Genomic DNA, 22,660 nt, shown 5'->3' with positions numbered 1-22,660 from the left:
CTAGACCCCCATGGGACATACACAACAGGAACACACTAGACCCCCATGGGACATACACAACAGGAACACACTAGACCCCCATGGGACATACACAACAGGGACACACTAGACCCCCATGGGACATACACAACAGGGACACACTAGACCCCCATGGGACATACACAACAGGAACACACTAGACCCCCATGGGACATACACAACAGGGACACACTAGACCCCCATGGGACATACACAACAGGAACACACTAGACCCCCATGGGACATACACAACAGGGACACACTAGACCCCCATGGGACATGCATAACAGGAACATATTTGCAGTAAAAACACTCCCCAGAGATCGTCTATTTGCTTGTGTGTGTGTGTGTGTGTGTGTGTGTGTGTGTGTGTGTGTGTGTGGTGTGTGTGTGTGAGCTACAAAGTGGGTTGGAGCAGATAGAAGTAGCCTACTGCTGTAGAGTACTAGGACATTTTTTAAGTCCATCCACCACTACAGTTCTAGTAAACAGGTGCAGTTCCAATAGCTTCCACTGTAGAGCTGCAGTGAGCTGCAGACCAATACCTCATACTTTCTGTTTGCCCTGTGTATTTCAGGGCAGGGAGAGTACATTACGCACTGATAATGTACGTTCATTTGAGTTTAATCATTCGTGTTATGATTAAAAGCAGGTGTCTCACTGTCTGAATTGGCCGTGTGTGTATATAAACTACATATGAATCTATGATATTAGCACCAGACCCAGTCTCATACTGTACCTCTCCTGTATGTCTCTCCCAGGTCCGCTGTAAACCTATGGACCTGGTACCCTTACAGACCACCCTGATGGAACACTCAGACACAGACTGACAGAAAGACTAAGACAGCGGACTGAAACACAGATGAGATTGAGATAAAGCCAAACCTAGAGACAGAAACGAAGACTGAAACGCATGTAGAACGACTGAGGCTTTGATGGAACAGAAGGACATGTGCAAGTGATTGACTGGTAAGAGATCAAAGTTTTCTCAGCATGCTAAACCAGAATGGAAATGTAGTTCTACTCCGACTCGAGTGGTTTATTTATTTGGCACATGTGTTGACTGAACATACGTCAGACAGACTGGCAGCAGTGGTGAGTAGTGTGTGTGTGCCGCCCGCCAGAGCGTTCATCATAGAAACGTGTTCAGGGATCGCGTGTGTGAGAGGGAGTAAAGAAGGAGAGAGAGAGACAGACAGAGAGAGAGAGCGGTGGGAGTGTCGCACATTACCGATTGGAAACAAACATTAACGGGATAAACCCAGTTTCCTTCTCGTCCTCCTTTCCCTCCCTGGGGATATCACGCACTCACTCACTCACACTGAGAACCTGCGTAGCACGGGTCATTGGATTCTTCCTCTTCATTTCAAACCTGGAGCGGAGAGTTTCACTTTTGCCAGTTGTCTGCCTGTTCCAGCGCTGTGTTTTTATTCATGATAAATACTAGGCTATTGCCGTTCCGGATTTAAAGTGAATTCCCTTTTCTAAACGGGCTCGAGGACTTTCCCCTGTCCAGTTCAACCGGACAAGCCTTGTTAAAACGCCCGCCGTAACGCACACGAATATCGGACAGAGCAGCCTCATGAGGAGTAAAGTAAGTGTGTCCACGCCTCCACGGTGCTTCATTTATCATATTCGTTTAGAAAGTTTACGCAGTTGGTACAGTTTGCGCTATTGACAGATAGCGTGCAGTGTTTGCTCTCCAAACTCGACCGTAAACGCATAACATGAGTCTGTCACTACGAGGCTGTAATAGATGCGTAATAAGGGAAAACCATGTTTTTCATGAAGTATAAAACAGCCTAGTGAGATAAATGTGAATTATGTAGGCTTGTTTATTCATATCAAGTATTGTCTTCATGTCAATTTGAAGTTGATTGAGATCACTACATCTATACATGTTAGAGAAAGTGAAATCACAGGCAGAGGCCATGCACTTACATTTTCAGTATATTCAAAGTCATTTTGAGAAAATAAACAATCTATTATATTTTTCAGTGTAGGCTACCAATGCAAGTAAGGGACTTGTGCATCCAGGGCATGATGACCATGGTAACAGGCTAGAGCAGTGTGTGTGGCCCAGAGGGATGTCTTTAGGAGTCTGCTGCCCCTTAGGTCCACCTGGAGAGCTACAGTGTGTGTAGACTTATGTTCCAGCCCAGCACTAACACACCTGACCTGATCCGTGGCTCCTGTCCTCTGGATACGCCTCTAGTGTCTGTGTCTTGCCCATTGAGCCAGAGAGATCAGCTCATGTCTCTGGATTAAAGACTAAAAACTAGCCTGACCTGCCAGCCACGTCTCAGCTTTATGGACCAACACATGGCTGGGAGTGGGAACACATGTCTGGGCAGGGGTGCACAACACAGACCCTAGAGTTCCACAGTCCTGACGCTTTTAGTTTATCGCTAGCGTTCTACTTGATCAATTGATTGTCACTTGATCAATTGCGCTGATTAGCTGGAGGTTAACGAGGTAGTAAACCAGAAAACACTGTGGGCCTCACTCACTTCTCTCTTCACCACAGGCAGACCTGATTAAATCACAACCCAAACATGTTTATTTAAAAGTACATGGCAGAGGATGTGCTGCATTGTCCCCATTATGGGCCTTAAAGGGTCAATCAGCAGTTGCTACATACATTTTTGGACTTATAAGTTAATAATTAGTTCAACTGTCGTAGCCCATCAGAACCCAAAATATAAGCTGGTTTTACTCCAATGGGGGGGACTGCTTTGTTATTGTTTCTACTGCTGATTGCCACTTTTTAACTCTGAACCCCCTGTCTCATAAGCCAGTCTCTGACATGCCTGAATTTTGCCCCAACGCTTGTGTTCTCAGGGGCGAAAATCTGATATCCACTTTGGAGGGGACAATTACATGAAATTTTCTCAAGAGCAATTCCTGAGGGGGACACCAAAGGTAGTGCTGTAACACATAGCCTACATTGTAATATGGTAAATGTATATTGAGGAACCAAAGAAATAAGGTGTTTGCCGTACTCCTAACTACCGGTACCCAAAACTACACAACTAATCACAACAGCAATACCATTGCCTTTAACAAATCTTAGTTCAGTCACCAGTTTAAGTTGAGAGTGGGGGTATCCATGGCATTTTCCAATTATGTTCCTATTTTACAAGTCCAAAAAATTGAGAACCTTTCATAATGTTGCCAAACAAAGACTCAACAAACTTACCTGAGACTCCCTGTCTCTGCCAGTCTGTCCCTGCATATCTGTCCCCAACTCTGCTGTCTGTGTGCCATCTGTTGCCTGCTCTGCCTAATGACATCATTGTGAAACATTTCCATTAGAATTTCATTTCTTTCTTATGAACATTTTATCAACTAGTCTTTGAGATATTAGGCTACTAGGGTTCTTACTATGCGTTTTGGTGTATTGAAAAATACTCTGATGTCCGTCTTTTATTTTTCTGCCATTTTTCTACCTGGCTGGCTACACACACAGTGTGTAGGTTATTTACAGTAGGAGATGGGCTTCTATCATCTTCAATCATTCTATATGGGCTTCGATCTAAAAGGTAGCTAGCAAATGTGAAACGGATTAAAATGACAAGAGTTGACAGCTGTATGAGTTCACCATTTACACAACATATGCTGCAACCTTTTGTAATTTTAATAATTTTTTTCATATTGGCTGGCTTCCAACAATAGCTGAATTTGCAAAGCTAGCGAGCACCAATTCAGTTTCAGTGGTGTTTGCTATAATCTTTGCTACCTTTGCTAATCTTTGCTACCTATTCCATTTATGTGGCGTCGTCAAAGATGGAATCAGCATGCAGATGATGTAAGTTAGTGCTTCAAAGTCCCTGTGATAAGGTTAGCGATAAACTGAAGTCCAAACTGAACAGAACTACACTCTCTTCTACCATTGTCTTAAATAAATAAAAGTTCCCTTGCGACAATTTAGCTTTTGCAACGAGACCATTAAATATATTTAAGACAATGGTAGAAGAGAGTGTAGTTCTGTTCAGTTTGGACTAAAGTTTATCGCTAACCTTATCACAGGGACTTTGAAGCACTAACTTACATCATCTGCATGCTGATTCCATCTTTGACAACGCCACATAAATGGAATAGGTACTAGCTAGCTTAATAGTTAATATTTGCGCGCTAGCTCTGCATATTCAGCTAGTGTGTGTGTGCGCGATTGACTGGATGAACCTCACGGCAGTTACATAGCAAGCTAAGGAACTGGCAGTGGATCAAACCATTGTGAGGCAAAGGGCGGGGGGGTCGCAATCTTTTGAAACTTAAAAACGCGCTATTAAGTGTCTATAATCAGCACAATTGCTTTCATTGCGTATTATTAATATCATTTAAATTACATAGTTATGTTTCAGTGATATATTGGGGGGGACAAATCATATTTTTCCCAGGATGGGGGGGGTCGTGTCCCCCCCGTCCCCCCCGGGATTTCCGCCCCTGTGTGTTCTAGTGAGTGCAATGTCATCTGCCACTGCCGTAAAACAATCTAGTTACTTACTGTTGCATCCTCCATCCTCCAGTTATAGAGTCTAATACAGAGGAGTCTTTGTCTGCTTGTTGCCTGTAGCTACAGTAGTGTTAATCAGTAGTGTTATTCAGAAACTTCCCCCCACTCTAGTCTCCTCTAGTCTGAAGTATTTATAGTGGGTCATGTGGCCATAGTGGAGAATAGGGTGAAAATGGTGACGTATAAAGCATCTACTTGGTAGGGCTGTAGGACACCAAGTCATGACCTTTGCTTCTTATTCTCTTCCTGACAAAGTGATAGAACAACTAGATGTTTTGACATGTTTTATTTGCAGTGCCCATTGCGCAGTGTTGAAGTTGACGCAGACTCTATGTCTGGGGGCTGCGAATGACTGCCAGCCTGCCACCACACTGAGACTCGGCTACATCCACCCCCAGCCCACTACCCCTCCCATCCTCTATCTGCCCCCTGCCCGGTACCCATCCGCCTAACCCACCTACCCCCCTACCCTTGCCCCTCTGACACTGGCATGTAGATCGTCCTGCCAAGATATACAAGGGCATTGCCACTCTGTCACTGTCTGTCTGTCTGTCTGTCTGTGTCCCCCCCCCCATCCAGCCTCAAAATACACACTTACACATTCTGTCTAGCCTGGCCGACTCCATGTCTATATGTCTGGCTGTCTGTGTTTGGTCCAGGGAGAGACTGGGATCAGAAATCCACCCAGTCATTTCTAATACCTGAGCCCATTTCTTTACTTGAGGCCCCCATTATTAGCCATAATGATCATTCTGCACAAAACCCATTATTTACACCGGCCCACTGGGATAAAGATGGACCAGCCCATCTGGCATTTGCCTGAAATTCCCTACGGCCAGTCTGTTTCTGCTCTGGTCCTTCTGTCTGTCCTTCTCTTGCCCCAGAATACACACACATACGTGTATAGCATGGGGGTAAATGAGGACTCTGAATCATCTTCACGGCTATGGTGTGTTTATGTTTGTGACAGAGAAGGGGTACTGTGATTATTGTGAATGTGGGTGTTAAGGGGGTTAGTTAGGGGAAATGAGGACTGTGCTGTATGGCATTGGTCCATCTCTGTTCTGTAGTTCTATTGTCTGTTTGTCTCTCTGTCTCAGTGTGAACTAAATACAGGCAGCTCCACTTTGTTTGGGGTATGAAATTAATTGTTTTATTTTTGGAGCACCGCTGGTTTACATTTAGGCTATTCATAGAGGAGGAAGAGTGTGTGTGTGTGTGTGTGTGTGTGTGTGTGTGTGCGTGCGTGCGTGCGCGCGCGCGTGGAGGGGAAATCGGGTGGAAACCTGCCGTCATCCTGGTTTGGTTTACAGGCTCTACATCACGTCCTCTTAGAGGGAACACACATGCTGGGAAAACATCTAACTGACACACACATATAAACTTCCTGGTTTGATAGAATGCTGAGTTGGCTTGACAAGGAGTGTTCTATATTTACTCCAAAGCAGAGAAATATGGTGTTTCCTGAAACAGCCTCACTGTCTGCATGACTGAATGAGAGCACAGAAGTTTAAATGTATCCTGGCTGGCATGTTGGTGCTTGTTTTGATTTGATATTATGTCCTTGCTAGCTTGATTATATCTGGTGCTGGCAGATACTGTGTAGAAGAGCTGTGTGTAAGATGTGCCTTTGTCGGTCAGTCTACTGGGGAGTTTGTACAGATCCGCTCTATTCTCCTCTAGTCAGGGATGGTACGTTGTGGCACGCTGGAGCTGATGTTACCTATCAAATCCTCTCAGATCGCGGTTAGGGGTTAGGGATGGTACGTTGTGATAGGAGTTATGATCAAATCAAATGTTTTTGGTCACATACACATGGCTAGCAGATGTTATTGCAAGTGTAGCGAATTGCTTGATGACAGCCTGGTTACAAGTCTGTTTCTGCTTTAGCTATTCAAAAACATACCTTCAAATACGTCATACCGTCACTCGTATTATCAGGCTGTATAGCTAATTACATTTGCTCTGACTCAGTACATTTATTAGCTAGCTAGCAATTAGCATTAGCGGCTAACAAGAGTTAGGCCCAACTTGCTAAGAAAAGACAAACTAGTGTAATTATATCAAGCTAGTGTATTTATATTAAGAAGCAAAGTGAAAACTGCATCATTGTCATCAACTTTGTTGCATGTGCTGCATTGACCATGCAGACTGAACGCAAGTGTCTCGTGGTCGAGGAACAACAAATGCCCTCCTTGAGTGACGGGGCAGGGCTAGGTCTGTGTGGAAAGCGGCATGGAGAGAGAGAGTGGAGAGAGATGACTCAAGTAGCGAAGTAAACATTTAACAAGGCAAACATTCAAATACCGTTATAGAAGATAAAGTAAAAACCCAACACCTTACTCGTTGTCATGTCATTGACAAACCTGTGATCTCTCTTTCGCTCTCTCTCTCTCTCTCTCTCTCTCTCTCCCCCCCCCCCCCCCCCCCCCCCCCTTTCTCCCCACATTCCTTCAGCCATGCTTCTGTCTCTGACTGTAAGCTGGTAACCGTGTGTGTGTGTGTGTGTGTGTGTGTGTGTGTGTGTCGGACGCTATAAGCCATGTTGGCTCTACTTGTGTCTAGCTACTTAAGAGGATCTTAAAGAACCTATAGGCCAGGGAGACAGCAGGATACACACACACACACACACACAATCCTTCAGATCCTTTGTGCCAAGGACTCCTCACCTGGACTTGTACTGTGCTGGATGTGTTTTGGATGGAGAAATTATGTAAATGTCAACATTCTAATAGAATATGATGTGATGTCAACATTCTAATAGAATATGATGTGATTTCAACATTCTAATAGAATATGATGTGATGTCAACATTGTAATAGAATATGATGTGATGTCAACATTGTAATAGAATATGATGTGATGTCAACATTCTAATAGAATATGATGTGATTTCAACATTCTAATAGAATATGATGTGATGTCAACATTGTAATAGAATATGATGTGATGTCAACATTCTAATAGAATATGATGTGATGTCAACATTCTAATAGAATATGATGTGATGTCAACATTCTAATAGAATATGATGTGATGTCAACATTCTAATAGAATATGATGTGAGGTCAATATTCTAATAGAATATGATGTGATGTCAACATTGTAATAGAATATGATGTGATGTCAACATTCTAATAGAATATGATGTGATTTCAACATTCTAATAGAATATGATGTGAGGTCAACATTCTAATAGAATATGATGTGAGGTCAACATTCTAATAGAATATGATGTGAGGTCAACATTCTAATAGAATATGATGTGATGTCAACATTGTAATAGAATATGATGTGATGTCAACATTGTAATAGAATATGATGTGATGTCAACATTCTAATAGAATATGATGTGAGGTCAACATTCTAATAGAATATGATGTGATGTCAACATTCTAATAGAATATGATTTCAACATTCTAATAGAATATGATTTCAACATTCTAATAGAATATGATGTCAACATTCTAATAGAATATGATGCCAACATTCTAATAGAATATGATGTGATGCCAACATTCTAATAGAATATGATGTGATGTCAACATTCTAATAGAATATGCTGTCAACATTCTAATAGAATATGATGTGATGTCAACATTCTAATAAAATATGATGTGATGTCAACATTCTAATAGAATATGATGTGATGTCAACATTCTAATAGAGTATGATGTGAGGTCAACATTCTAATAGAGTATGATGTGAGGTCAACATTCTAATAGAATATGATGTCACCATTCTAATAGAATGTGATGTCAACATTCTAATAGAATATGATGTGAGGTCAATATTCTAATAGAATATGATGTGATGTCAACATTGTAATAGAATATGATGTGATGTCAACATTCTAATAGAATATGATGTGATTTCAACATTCTAATAGAATATGATGTGAGGTCAACATTCTAATAGAATATGATGTGAGGTCAACATTCTAATAGAATATGATGTGAGGTCAACATTCTAATAGAATATGATGTGATGTCAACATTGTAATAGAATATGATGTGATGTCAACATTGTAATAGAATATGATGTGATGTCAACATTCTAATAGAATATGATGTGAGGTCAACATTCTAATAGAATATGATGTGATGTCAACATTCTAATAGAATATGATTTCAACATTCTAATAGAATATGATTTCAACATTCTAATAGAATATGATGTCAACATTCTAATAGAATATGATGCCAACATTCTAATAGAATATGATGTGATGCCAACATTCTAATAGAATATGATGTGGTGTCAACATTCTAATAGAATATGCTGTCAACATTCTAATAGAATATGATGTGATGTCAACATTCTAATAAAATATGATGTGATGTCAACATTCTAATAGAATATGATGTGATGTCAACATTCTAATAGAGTATGATGTGAGGTCAACATTCTAATAGAGTATGATGTGAGGTCAACATTCTAATAGAATATGATGTCACCATTCTAATAGAATGTGATGTCAACATTCTAATAGAATATGATGTGATGTCAACATTCTAATAGGATATGATGTCACCATTCTAATAGAATATGATGTGATGTCAACATTCTAATAGAATATGATGTGAGGTCAACATTCTAATAGAATATGATGTGAGTGCACCATTCTAATAGAATATGATCTCAACATTCTAATAGAATATGATGTGATGCCAACATTCTAATAGAATATGATGTGATGCCAACATTCTAATAGAATATGATGTGATGTCAACATTCTAATAGAATATGATGTCAACATTCTAATAGAATATGATCTCAACATTCTAATAGAATATGATGTGATGTCAACATTCTAATAAAATATGATGTGATGTCAACATTCTAATAGAATATGATGTGATGTCAACATTCTAATAGAGTATGATGTGAGGTCAACATTCTAATATAATATGATGTCAACATTCTAATAGAATATGATGTCACCATTCTAATAGAATATGATGTGATGTCAACATTCTAATAGAATATCATGTGATGTCAACATTCTAATAGGATATGATGTCACCATTCTAATAGAATATGATGTGATGTCAACATTCTAATAGAATATGATGTGAGGTCAACATTCTAATAGAATATGATATGATGTGATGTCAACATTCTAATAGAATATGATGTGATGTCAACATTCTAATAGAATATGATGTGAGGTCAACATTCTAATAGAATATGATGTGAGGTCAACATTCTAATAGAATATGATGTGAGGTCAACATTCTAATAGAATATGATGTGAGGTCAACATTCTAATAGAATATGATGTGATATCAACATTCTAATAGAATATGATGTCAACATTCTAATAGAATATGATGTGATGTCAACATTCTAATAGAATATGATGTGAGGTCAACATTCTAATAGAATATGATGTGATGTCAACATTTTAATAGAATATGATGTGATGTCAACATTTTAATAGAATATGATGTGAGGTCACCATTCTAATAGAATATGATGTGAGGTCAACATTCTAATAGAATGTGATGTCAACATTCTAATAGAATGTGATGTCAACATTCTAATAGAATATGATGTCAACATTGTAATAGAATATGATGTGATGTCAACATTCTAATAGAATATGATGTGATGTCAACATTCTAATAGAATATGATGTGATGTCAACATTCTAATAGAATATGATGTGAGGTCAACATTCTAATAGAATATGATGTGAGGTCAACATTTTAATAGAATATGATGTGATGTCAACATTTTAATAGAATATGATGTGAGGTCACCATTCTAATAGAATATGATGTGATGTCAACATTCTAATAGAATATGATATCAACATTCTAATAGAATATGATGTCACCATTCTAAAAGAATATGATGTGATGTCACCATTCTAATAGAATATGATGTGATGTCAACATTCTAATAGAATATGATGTGATGTCACCATTCTAATAGAATATGATGTGATGTCAACATTCTAATAGAATATGATGTGATGTAACATGCAAACAGGGTTTTGGGACATCGTAAAGTCAAGCCAACAACATTAACATATAATTTCTCATAATATTCTGTAGCATGAAGCGAACATATCATTTTTTTCTCGTGCCATGTTTTCTATCTTGCATTTCTTCAGTGGGAAGCAAATGCCATCTCTCTGGTGATGAATGAAATGTGGTGTTTTGAACTGAGTTGTGTGGTAGAGATGAGCTGTATGTTTTAATCAGTGAGTTATTCTCCTCTCTCAGGTCAACCTGTTGAATGATCAAGTCTTTACTTATACACAAACATAGTTGAACCATTCTCTATGACCGCTCCACAAGGACTACTGTGTGTGTTTGATGGCGTTTTAACTGATTTCTCTCTCTCTGTCTCTTTAAGGAGTGAATGCCAGAGGAATTGAGAGAAGAAGAATTGAGAGAATACTGCTGTGAGGATTTGGAAGACAAGAGAAGAAGAACAGGACATTTGGGATAGGAAAGGGAGAGAAGATGGGGAGGAAAAAGATCCAGATAGCACGGATTATGGATGAACGTAACAGACAGGTAAATGAACATTAAGCTTTCTCCGAATAATGGTCACACACACATACAAGCCCCAACACTCCCACACCTGCAGACAACTAGGTGGGCAGGAAGTAGAGGTGAAGGCATTTTGAGGAGTATGTGTGTGTGTAGTGGGGCAGTGGTTCCTCTCTTCCTGTTATGACAGGAAATGCACTAACATGTGCTTCCTGACCCCTAGAGCTGGGATGACCTCCCTGTTCTCTCTGTCTTCTGTGTGTGTTGTTATTGTGTGTGTGTTAAGGGTCCTTGCCTGCGAGCATGCGCGTGTGTGTGGGTGTGGGTGGGGTTATCCATACAGTGACCAGCCTCACATTTCTTCCTCAGTGTTCTGATTGAGACATTGTAATAGAGACAGTGATTCTGTGCCCATATCTATGTATCCTAACGTGATAGTGACTTACAGTCAGTCTTAAGTTAAGCAGTAATGGCCAAGGGCGCCAGCCTCCATAATTAGATTCTATCTAAATGTTAACATGACTGTCACAGTCTGTCTGTTTGTCTCTCAGTTTAAGTATTCCCCTCAGGGGGGGTTTAGAAGGCAACATCAGAGTGCAAGAGCATACATACATACAGACAGACAGACAGACAGACAGACAGACAGACAGACAGACAGACAGACAGACAGACAGACAGACAGACCTTACATATGTAGATACATACCTTACATACATACATACGTACCTACCTTACATACAGACATACCGTACATACAGACATACCGTACATATGTAGATACATACCTTACATACATACGTACATACCTACCTTACAGACATACTTTACATATGTACATATGTACCGACCTTACATACATACATATCTTACATATGTACACACAGACAGACAGACAGACAGACAGACAGACAGACAGACAGACAGACAGACAGACAGACAGACAGACAGACAGACAGACAGACAGACAGACAGACAGACAGACAGACCTTACATATGTACATACATACCTTACGTACATACGCACATACCTTACGTACATACGCACATACCTTACATACATACGTACATACCTTACATACGTACCTTACATATGTGCATACATACCTTACATACCTTACATACATACCTTACATACTTATTGGATTTTCTATATAGTCTATTGTCAACATGCAGGCCAACATGCGTACATACAACAGTTCACTTACTGTATACACTGTACACTCCCCCTCTCTCTCCTCTCTCTCTTCCCCTCTCTCTCTCTCCGTCTCTCTCTCTCTCTCTCTCTCTCTCTCTCTCTCTCTCTCTCCCTCTCTTTTCCTCTCTCTTCCTCTCTGTCTCTCCCTCACCCTCTCTCTCTCCCTCTCCAGGTGACATTCACCAAGCGGAAGTTTGGCCTGATGAAGAAGGCGTATGAGCTGAGTGTTCTGTGTGACTGTGAGATCGCCCTCATCATCTTCAACAGCACCAATAAATTGTTCCAGTACGCCAGCACTGACATGGACAAGGTCCTGCTCAAATACACAGAGTACAACGAACCTCACGAGAGCAGGACTAACTCCGACATCGTGGAAGTGAGTCCCACACACTGTATTGCAGACTAGTTCACCAACATGGTTTCACTGGTGGAAATCTGATTAAAAAGCAGTAGACACTCAGGCCCATAAGGACTGGTTACAAGTCAAAACTTCAGTTGGTTGAATGAACAGCTAGTGTAATACAGCTAGTGTAATACAGCTAGTGTAATACAGCTAGTGTAATATAGCTAGTGTAATATAGCTAGTGTAATACAGCTAGTGTAATACAGCTAGTGTAATACAGCTAGTGTAATACAGCTAGTGTAATACAGCTAGTGTAATACATGTGTGTGTTTGGCTAAGGACTCAGAGCTCAGGGAGGCTAACGTGTGCATGGCTGAGTCTCAGTCAGCCAGCCTGGAGTTATGCAATGGTGTTAGGAGAACAAGTCTGGTGTCTCCTCACACACACATGTCCAACGTCCCCATTCAACCCTCTTCAGGGCCACCCATCGGTCCATGTGACCGAGGTCAGAGGTTAGGGATCAGAGTTCAAAGGACAGGTGCGTTGGATTTAGTCTCTGGATCGCTGACGGGAATCTGTAGCGGCTTGGAGGACAGTGGTCATGGTCTTCCAGTGAAAGATGTGTGTTCCAAGACAGGCCATGAGCCTCCCATTGGGAGTAGTGGGAAAACAGGCTGAGTTTGGTAGAGTGCAGAGGGGGATGTTTCTGTGTGGGAATGGGGAAAGTAAGATATGCAGCCCAGTATTGGGAATATTCCATTGGTTCCATTGTAAACCAGGCAAACTAAATCAATCAAGCACAGCTCAAATATTCCACACTTAAAATTAGTCTGGTGGTCGATACTTTATGTCAGAGGTCCATAAGGGGGTGGTCCTCATAGCTGATGTCCCTCTCCACCTGTCCCACTTTTTGGTCAATTAGCCAGCAGCAGCATATAATCTATGTTAATATACTGTAATCCTATCACTCATTACTATAATCTCAATATGCTCTTCCTAATCCCTCTCAACAAATGTCCTCTCCTTTCCCTCGCTGACCCCTAGTGTGTAGGGGTCTTCTGGAAGACAGATCAATGATGTCTTTTCCTCCTCTGTCACTTTCCTTCTCCTCTCTCACATGCAAGCCTTTCTATCTCTCCTCCTCTCACTCTGTTTCTCTCCTCTCTCACAAGCAAGCCTTTCTATCTCTCCTCCTCTCACTCTGTTTCTCTCCTCTCTCACATGCAAGCCTTTCTATCTCTCCTCTCACTCTGTTTCTCTCCTCTCTCACATGCAAGCCTTTCTATCTCTCCTCCTCTCACTGTTTCTCTCCTCTCTCACATGCAAGCCTTTCTATCTCTCCTCCTCTCACTCTTTCTCTCCTCTCTCACATGCAAGCCTTTCTATCTCTCCTCTCACTCTGTTTCTCTCCTCTCTCACATGCAAGCCTTTCTATCTCTCCTCCTCTTTCTCTCCTCTCTCACATGCAAGCCTTTCTCTCTCCTCCTCCTCTCACTCTGTTTCTCTCCTCTCACACGCAAGCCTTTCTATCTCTCCCTCCTCCTCTCACTCTGTTTCCCTCCTCTCTCACATGCAAGCCTTTCTATCTCTCCTCCTCCTCTCACTCTGTTTCTCTCCTCTCACACGCAAGCCTTTCTATCTCTCCCTCTCCTCCTTCCCATTCTCTCTATGTATCTCCTTCCAGATTCTTTGTGTTCAGTCTTGGAAATATCTATCAGCCTCTCTCTTCATTTCTCTCTCCTTTTCCCCTTATTTCCCCATCCCTCCATCTCTCTACCTCCACTGTTTTTGGTTAGTTCAGTCTGACATTGTAACTCATTGTAACTGACTGGTTTTCCCCCAGCTCTGAGTTATTGTGACTTCCAGTGCATATCTCTGCTATGAGGTGTGTTTGTTGTTGGTTCCTTTAAGTGTTTTTACCTGCACATGTGCTGTTTACCTAATTCACTTGGTTTACACCACAGAAACAATGCTCAACAATTTTGACAGATTTTTGTATTTTTCATTACAACAAGAATCCCAACTCAGTCATTTTTCTGGAGGGTGTTCTGTGCTTCATAAATGAGTAATCACTTTCTAAGAGCTGGTCCTCCTCTATAACAACATACCTGTATGTTTTACAGCATCGCACAGTCCGTCTCTGTATTGATTAACATGGTCAGAGATGACCTAGCTGTGGAACCCTGTGAGCTGTTGAACTATCTTTCTGACAGGAATGGAGCAGAATAGACACTCCTTTGTCTGGGTTGTTTTCTTTCCATAACGAGGTATGTGTGTGTGTGTGGGGGCGCGTGTGTGTGTTCTGTATTTGAGCTTGTTCTATTTGGTGCAGGAGGCCCAGGATAATGGCTATTTATAACTCTAAGAACTCCTGCATTCCTCACCCCTCTTCTACTAACCCTATTTCACTCCATTCTGTGGTGTGTGTCTGTGTTGTAGATTGAAAACAGCTGAAGCTCTCAGTAAGGCTCATCAATTAGAACACACACACAGGCCCAGTGGAACTCCAGCTGTGGAACCGATCTCTCCCTGTTCAACGTTTGGAAACCGGCAGCAGGCTAAAAATAGTATGCTGCTGCTAAGAATAGCCTCGGTGGGATGTGCATATGAGTGTGTGTGTGTGCGTGTGTGTGTGTGCGTGTGTGTTTTGGTAGACTGACTGGGAGGCAAAATACTTTTGTAATAAAGTATTTGCAGGCGAACAATAAAATTCAATTCCTAATGTGTTGTTGCCTAAACATAGGACATGACGTAACAGTAGTCACTGCAGCCTAAAGTAAATTGAAATAAGTTTGCCAAAATTGTATAAGCCTAATTACTCCAGTCTATTCCGAAATAAATCTAATCATTTGAAATACTTCACCACAGAGCATCATTAACTTATTTTAAAGCTCTGGTTTGTTTTAAATCACAAACGTGTTGGGAAGCCCGCAATTTGGGCACCGCGCATTTTCAGAGACCTAGCTGATTATTGAGTTGTGGCTGTCAGGGAATAGCATCTATAATATGTCTGAAGATAATGTGCCTTGAATATAGTTTTAAATGTTCAGACAAGAAAAATGGGAGGGGGGTGTGGCAAAGATATTGGCATGTACAGTGCATTCGAAAAGCATTCAGACCCCTAGACAGTTTCCACATTTTGTTACGTTACAGCCTTATTCTAAAATGAATTAAATTGTTTTTTCCCCTCATCAATCTACACACAATACCCCATAATGACAAAGCAAAAACAGGTTTTTAGAAATGTAGGCAAATGTATTAAAAAACGTATAAATAAAATATCATATTTACATACAGTTGAAGTCGGAAGTTTACATACACCTTAGCCAAATATATTTAAACTCAGTTTTTCACAATTCCTGACATTCAATCCAATTAAAAATTCCCTGTCTTAGGTCAGTTAGGATCACCACTGTATTTTAAGAACGTGAAATGTCAGAATAATAGTAGAGAGAATGATTTATTTCAGCTTTTATTTGTTTCATCACATTCCCAGTGGGTCAGAAGTTTACATACACTCAATTAGTATTTGGTAGCATTGCCTTTAAATTGTTTAACTTGGGTCAAACGTTTCAGGTAGCCTTCCACGAGCTTCCCACAACAAATTGGGTGAATTTTGGCCCATTCCTCCTGACAGAGCTGGTGTAACTGAGTCAGATTTGTAGGCCTCCTTGCTCGCGCACACTTTTTCAGTTCTGCCCACAATTTTCTATAAGATTGAGGTCAGGGCTTTGTGATGGCCACTCCAATACCTTGACTTTATTGTCCTTAAGCCATTTTGTCACAACTTTGGAATATGCTTGGGTGTTGCTTCAATATATCCACATAATTTTCACTCCTCATGATGCCATTTATTTTGTGAAGTGCACCAGTCCCTCCTGCAGCAAAGCACCCCCACAACATGATGCCGCCACCCCCGTGCTTCACGGTTGAGATTGTGTTGTTAGGCTTGCAAGCCTCCCCCTTTTTCCTCCAAACATAACGATGGTCATTATGGCCAAACAGTTCTATTTTGTTTCATCAGACCAGTGGACACTTCTCCAAAAACTATGATCTTTGTCCCCATGTGCAGTTGCAAACCGTAGTCTGGCTTTTTTATTGCGGTTTTGGAGCAGTGGCTTCTTCCTTGCTGAGCGGCCTTTCAGGTTATGTCGATATAGGACTCGTTTTACTGTGGATATAGATACTTTTGTACCTGTTTCCTCCAGCATCTTCACAAGGTCATTTGAAGTTGTTCTGGGATTGAGTTGCACTTTTCGCACCAAAGTACATTCATCTCTAGGAGACACAACACATCTCCTTCCTGAGTGGTATGACGGCTGCGTGGTCCCATGGTATTTATACTTGCGTACTATTGTTTGTACAGATGAACGTGGTACCTTCAGGCGTTTGGAAATTGCTCCCAAGGATGAACCAGACTTGTGGCGGTCTACAATTTTTTTTCTGAGGTCTTGGCTGATTTCTTTTGATTTTCCCATGATGTCAAGCAAAGAGGCGCTGAGTTTGGAAGTAGTCCTTGAAATACATCCACAGGTACACCTCCAATTGACTCAAATGATGTCAATTAGCCTATCAAAAGCTTCTAAAGCAATGACATTTTCTGAAATTTTCTAAGCTGTTTAAAGGCACAGTCATCTTAGTGTATGTACATTTCTGACCCACTGGAATTGTGATACAGTGTTGTGCAGCGACAATAAGTTAAATAATCTGTCTGTAAACAATTGTTGGAAAAATGACTTGTGTCATGCACGAAGTAGATGTCCTAACCGACTTGCCAAAAGTATAGTTTGTTAACAAGAAATTTGTGGAGTGGTTAAACATTTTTGTTTTAATGACTCCAACCTAAGTGCATGTAAACTTCTGACTTCAACTGTAAGTATTTAGACCCTTTACTTGTATTTTTCTGAAGCACCTTTTGATAGCGATTACAACCTCAAGTCTTCTTTGGTATGACGCAACAAGCTTGGCACACCTGGATTTGGGAAGTTTCTCCCTTTCTTCTCTGCAGATCCTCTCTAGCTCTATCTTGTTGGATGGGGAGCGTCGCTGCACAACTATTTTCAGGTCTCCAGAGATGTCCGGGCTCTGGCTGGGCCACTCAAGGACATTCAGAGGTTTGTCCCAAAGCCACTCCTGCGTTGTCTTGGCTGTGGGCTTAGGGTTGTTGTCCTGTTGGAAGGTGAACCTTCTCCACAGTCTGAGGTCCTGAGCGTTGTGGAGCAGGTTTTCGTCAAGGATCCCTCTGTACTTTGCACCGATCTCGACAAACCATTTCTGTATGGACATTGCTTTGTGCATAGTGGCATTGTCATGCTTAAACAGGAAAGGGCCTTCCCCAAACTGTTGCCACAAGGTTGGAGGAACAGTTGTGTTGTAAGTATGTGATAGTGGAGTAGTGTTTTGAGGGAACACACTAAATGTATTGGGTAAAGTGTTTTGAAATGTAATGTTGTGTTATATTTTTAATTGTATGTACCTGCCTTAATGTTGCTGGACCCCAGGAGCTAATGTAGATCCTTAATAAATACAAATACAAACAGAATTATCTAGAATATCGTTGTATGCTGTAGCGTTAAGATTTTCCTTCATTGGAACTAAGGGGCCTGAACCATGAAAAACACCCCCAGACCATTATTCCTCTTCCACTAACCTTTACAGTTGGCACTATGCATTGGGGCAGGTAGCGTTCTCCTGGCATCCGCCAAACCCAGATTAGTCCGTCGGACTGTCAGATGGTTAAAGCGTGATTAATCACTCCAGAGAACGTGTTTCCACTGCTCCAGAGTTTAATGCGGCAAGCTTTACACCACTCCAGTTGACGCTTGACATTGCGCATGGTAATGTTAGGCTTGTGTGCACCTGCTCGGCCATGGAAACTCATTTCATGAAGCTCCCGACGAACAGTTATTGTAATGATGTTGCTTCCAGAGGCAGTTTTGAACTCGGTAGTGTGTGTTGCAACCGAGGACAGATGATTTGTACATGCTTCAGCACTCGGTGGTCCCGTTCTGTGAGCTTGTGTGGCCTACCACTTCGTGGCTAAGCCTTTGTTGTCCAAGCCGTTTCCACTTCACAATAACAGCCCTTACAGTTGACTGGGGAAGCTCTAGCAGGGCAGAAATTTGATGAACTGACTTGTTAGAAAGGTGGCATCCTATGATGGTGCCACGTTGAAAGTTACTGAGCTCTTCAGTATGGGCCAGCTATGGAGATTGTATGGCTGTGTGCTCAATTTTATACACCTGTCAGTAACAGGTGTGGCTGAAATTGCTAAATCCACTCATTTGAAAGTGTGTCCACATACTTTTGACCATGTAGTTTATGACCATGCATCAACACTGGAATTTATTTCATTATTTTTCTCCACACGACTACATACTTTGTGTGTGTGTGTGTGTGTGTGTGTGTGTGTGTGTGTGTGTGTGTGTGTGTGTGTGTGTGTGTGTGTGTGTGTGTGTGTGTGTGTGTGTGTGTGTGTGTGTGTGTGTGTGTGTGTGTGTGGTGGAGAAATGTCCGCCTGTTACGGCAGGAGAGGTGCACATCATGTTACTTGGCATATGGAGAGGAGCTGCTGCCTTGTAAAGCCAACACACACATACACACTCTAATTGATCTGGAAGTGGTTAGGAGACCAGACCACCCATAGGGGAGGAAGAACAACAAGGAGTAGACGAGAAACATGAGAGAGAGATTGTAGACAGTTGAGGGTGGCTTGGAATGGAGATATGGTGGTTCAGGGCTCTCTCTTGTTTTGTCTTTCTTTCTCTCTGACCTATCCTCTCTTCTTTTGTCTTTCTTTCTCTCTGACCTATCCTCTCTTGTTTTGTCTTTCTTTCTCTCTGACCTATCCTCTCTTCTTTTGTCTTTCTTTCTCTCTGACCTATCCTCTCTTCTTTTGTCTTTCTTTCTCTCTATCTCATTCTTTCTCTCTCTTTCTCATTCCTTCCCTCTCTCTCCTTCACTTCCCTTTCTCTCTTTCCCTTTCCTTTTCTCTCTTTCTCTCTCCCTCTTTCTATCAGTTGTGTTCTCCTCTGAGCACCTTCAGTCAGCTGCCCACTCAACCAGCTGCTGTCTTCACCACACACACACACACACACACACACACACACACACACACACACACACACACACACACACACACACACACACACACACACACACACACACACACACACACACACCCTCTCACCACACATGCACACACCTCTGTGTAGTTCTGTGTAGGCCAGGGCTCTGTGTAGGACAGGGCTCTGTGTAGGGCTGTGTAGGCCAGGGCTCTGTGTAGGGCTGTGTAGGCCAGGGCTCTGTGTAGGGCTGTGTAGGCCAGGGCTCTGTGTAGGCCAGGGCTCTGTGTAGAGCTGTGCAAAGCCAGGGCTCTGTATAGAGCTGTGTAGAGCCAGGGCTCTGTGTAGAGCTGTGTAGAGCCAGGGCTCTGTGTAGAGCCAGGACTCTGTGTAGAGCTGTGTAGAGCCAGGGCTCTGTGTAGAGCTGTGTAGAGCCAGGGCTCTGTGTAGAGCTGTGTAGAGCCAGGGCTCTGTGTAGAGCTGTGTAGGCCAGGGCTCTGTGTAGAGCTGTGTAGAGCCAGGGCTCTGTGTAGAGCCAGGGCTCTGTGTAGAGCTGTGTAGGCCAGGGCTCTGTGTAGAGCTGTGTAGGCCAGGGCTCTGTGTAGAGCTGTGTAGGCCAGGGCTCTGTGTAGAGCTGTATAGAGCTAGGGCTCTGTGTAGAGCTGTGTAGAGCCAGGGCTCTGTGTAGAGCTGTGTAGAGCCAGGGCTCTGTGTAGAGCTGTGTAGAGCCAGGGCTCTGTGTAGAGCTGTGTAGAGCCAGGGCTCTGTGTAGAGCCAGGGCTCTGTGTAGAGCTGTGTAGAGCTGTGTAGAGCCAGGGCTCTGTGTAGAGCCAGGGCTCTGTGTAGAGCTGGGTAGGCCAGGGCTCTGTCTAGAGCCGTGTAGAGCCAGGGCTCTGTCTAGAGCCGTGTAGAGCCAGGGCTCTGTGTAGAGCCGTGTAGGCCAGGGCTCTGTGTAGAGTCGTGTAGGCCAGGGCTCTGTGTAGAGTCGTGTAGGCCAGGGCTCTGTGTAGAGTCGTGTAGGCCAGGGCTCTGTGTAGAGTCGTGTATAGCCAGGGCTCTGTGTAGAGTCGTGTATAGCCAGGGCTCTGTGTAGAGCTGTGTAGGCCAGGGCTTTGTGTAGAGCTGTGTATAGCCAGGGCTCTGTGTAGAGCTGTGTATAGCCAGGGCTCTGTGTAGAACTGTGTATAGCCAGGGCTCTGTGTAGAGCTGTGTATAGCCAGGGCTCTGTGTAGAGCTGTGTATAGCCAGGGCTCTGTGTAGAACTGTGTATAGCCAGGGCTCTGTGTAGAGCTGTGTATAGCCAGGGCTCTGTGTAGAGCTGTGTATAGCCAGGGCTCTGTGTAGAACTGTGTATAGCCAGGGCTCTGTGTAGAGCTGTGTATAGCCAGGGCTCTGTGTAGAGCTGTGTATAGCCAGGGCTCTGTGTAGAACTGTGTATAGCCAGGGCTCTGTGTAGAGCTGTGTAGGCCAGGGCTCTGTGTAGAGCTGTGTATAGCCAGGGCTCTGTGTAGAGCTGTGTATAGCCAGGGCTCTGTGTAGAGCTGTGTATAGCCAGGGCTCTGTGTAGAGTTGTGTATAGCCAGGGCTCTGTGTAGAGTTGTGTATAGCCAGGGCTCTGTGTAGAGCTGTGTATAGCCAGGGCTCTGTGTAGAGCATTGTATATCCAGGGCTCTGTGTAGAGCTGTGTATAGCCAGGGCTCTGTGTAGAGCCAGGGCTCTGTGTAGAGCCGTGTAGGCCAGGGCTCTGTGTAGAGTCGTGTAGGCCAGGGCTCTGTGTAGAGTCGTGTAGGCCAGGGCTCTGTGTAGAGTCGTGTAGGCCAGGGCTCTGTGTAGAGCTGTGTATAGGCAGGGCTCTGTGTAGAGTTGTGTAGGCCAGGGCTCTGTGTAGAGTTGTGTAGGCCAGGGCTCTGTGTAGAGCTGTGTAGGCCAGGGCTCTGTGTAGAGCTGTGTAGGCCAGGGCTCTGTGTAGAGCTGTGTAGGCCAGGGCTCTGTGTAGAGCTGTGTAGGCCAGGGCTCTGTGTAGAGCTGTGTAGGCCAGGGCTCTGTGTAGAGCTGTGTAGGCCAGGGCTCTGTGTAGAGCTGTGTAGGCCAGGGCTCTGTGTAGAGCTGTGTAGGCCAGGGCTCTGTGTAGAGCTGTGTAGGCCAGGGCTCTGTGTAGAGCTGTGTAGGCCAGGGTATGGAGAGTCATGTATTCTGAAATAAAGTCTAAGAGTTCTTCCTTTTCATGTCTACTGTCATTTTGTTGTTGTGTTGCTGATGTGTGTTTTGTCAGTCATGGACATGGAAGGTGGAGATAGAGGTGTGGGGGGAGGGAGGGGGCATAAGAGAGAGAGAGAGAGAGAGAGAAGGGGTAGTGGGGGTGAGAGGGATGGTGGGTGGGGACTGGAAACGAGGGGTGATCTGGGTGCCGCAGAGGTAAAAAAAATTGCCTTCTATGGACATCCTTCAGACACAGGGCTGCTAACCCTGGGCTCGCACACTACCTACCCCCTGGGTCGGCCAGTGACAGGTGGGCATGGCTGGGATGTGTGTGTGTGTGTGTGTGTGTGTGTGTGTGTGTGTGTGTGTGTGTGTGTGTGTGTGTGTGTGTGTGTGTGTGTGTGTGTGTGTGGTGTGTGTGTGTGTGTGTGTGTGTGTGTGTGTGTGTGTGTGTGGGGGGGGGGGGGGGGGGGGGGGCTCAGTTGGTAGAGCATGGTGTTTGCAACGCCAGGGTTGTGGGTTCGATTCCCACGGGGGACCATTTCGGAGAAAAAAATGTATGAAATGTATGCATTCACTACTGTAAGTCGCTCTGGATAAGAGCGTCTGCTAAATGACTGAAATTTAATGTAAAAAAATGTGTGTGTGTGTGTGAGAGCTGTAGTGGTCTAGTGATAGGCTGTAAAGTGCTGAGACAGGACAGAGTTGAGCCTATCTGCACACACACACACTAGGGGTTAACATCACAGCTCCATGGACAATATCAGGAGTGATAAGAGGCCTACTCTCTCCACTCCATTCTACACTCCCTCTCTCTCT

General features: G+C 43.1%; 1 protein-coding gene across 4 annotated transcripts in view; it reads left to right on the top strand.

Annotated features, from left to right (window-relative positions):
• The window catches only part of LOC106568324 (myocyte-specific enhancer factor 2C), a 43,291-nt gene that overhangs the window by 10,231 nt on the left and 10,400 nt on the right, over positions 1 to 22,660 (top strand). For 2 of the 4 annotated variants that reach the window (XM_014138574.3, XM_014138601.3), the window contains exons 2-4: positions 780 to 987; positions 10,901 to 11,064; positions 12,408 to 12,611. In XM_014138574.3, coding sequence (XP_013994049.3) covers positions 11,011 to 11,064; positions 12,408 to 12,611 — 258 coding nt within the window. In that variant the 5' untranslated portion in view covers positions 780 to 987; positions 10,901 to 11,010. Of the gene's footprint in view, positions 1 to 779; positions 988 to 1,208; positions 1,613 to 10,900; positions 11,065 to 12,407; positions 12,612 to 22,660 lie in introns of those variants that run through there. The other 2 variants (XM_014138584.3, XM_014138589.3) reach the window with 2 other exon arrangements.

This window comes from Salmo salar, chromosome 01 (assembly GCF_965601325.2).
Source record: "Salmo salar chromosome 01, fSalSal1, whole genome shotgun sequence".
NCBI classification, from domain to species: Eukaryota; Metazoa; Chordata; class Actinopteri; order Salmoniformes; family Salmonidae; genus Salmo; species Salmo salar.
Note: the sequence above shows the minus strand (reverse complement) of the source record. Positions and strands in the feature narration are given on the sequence as shown.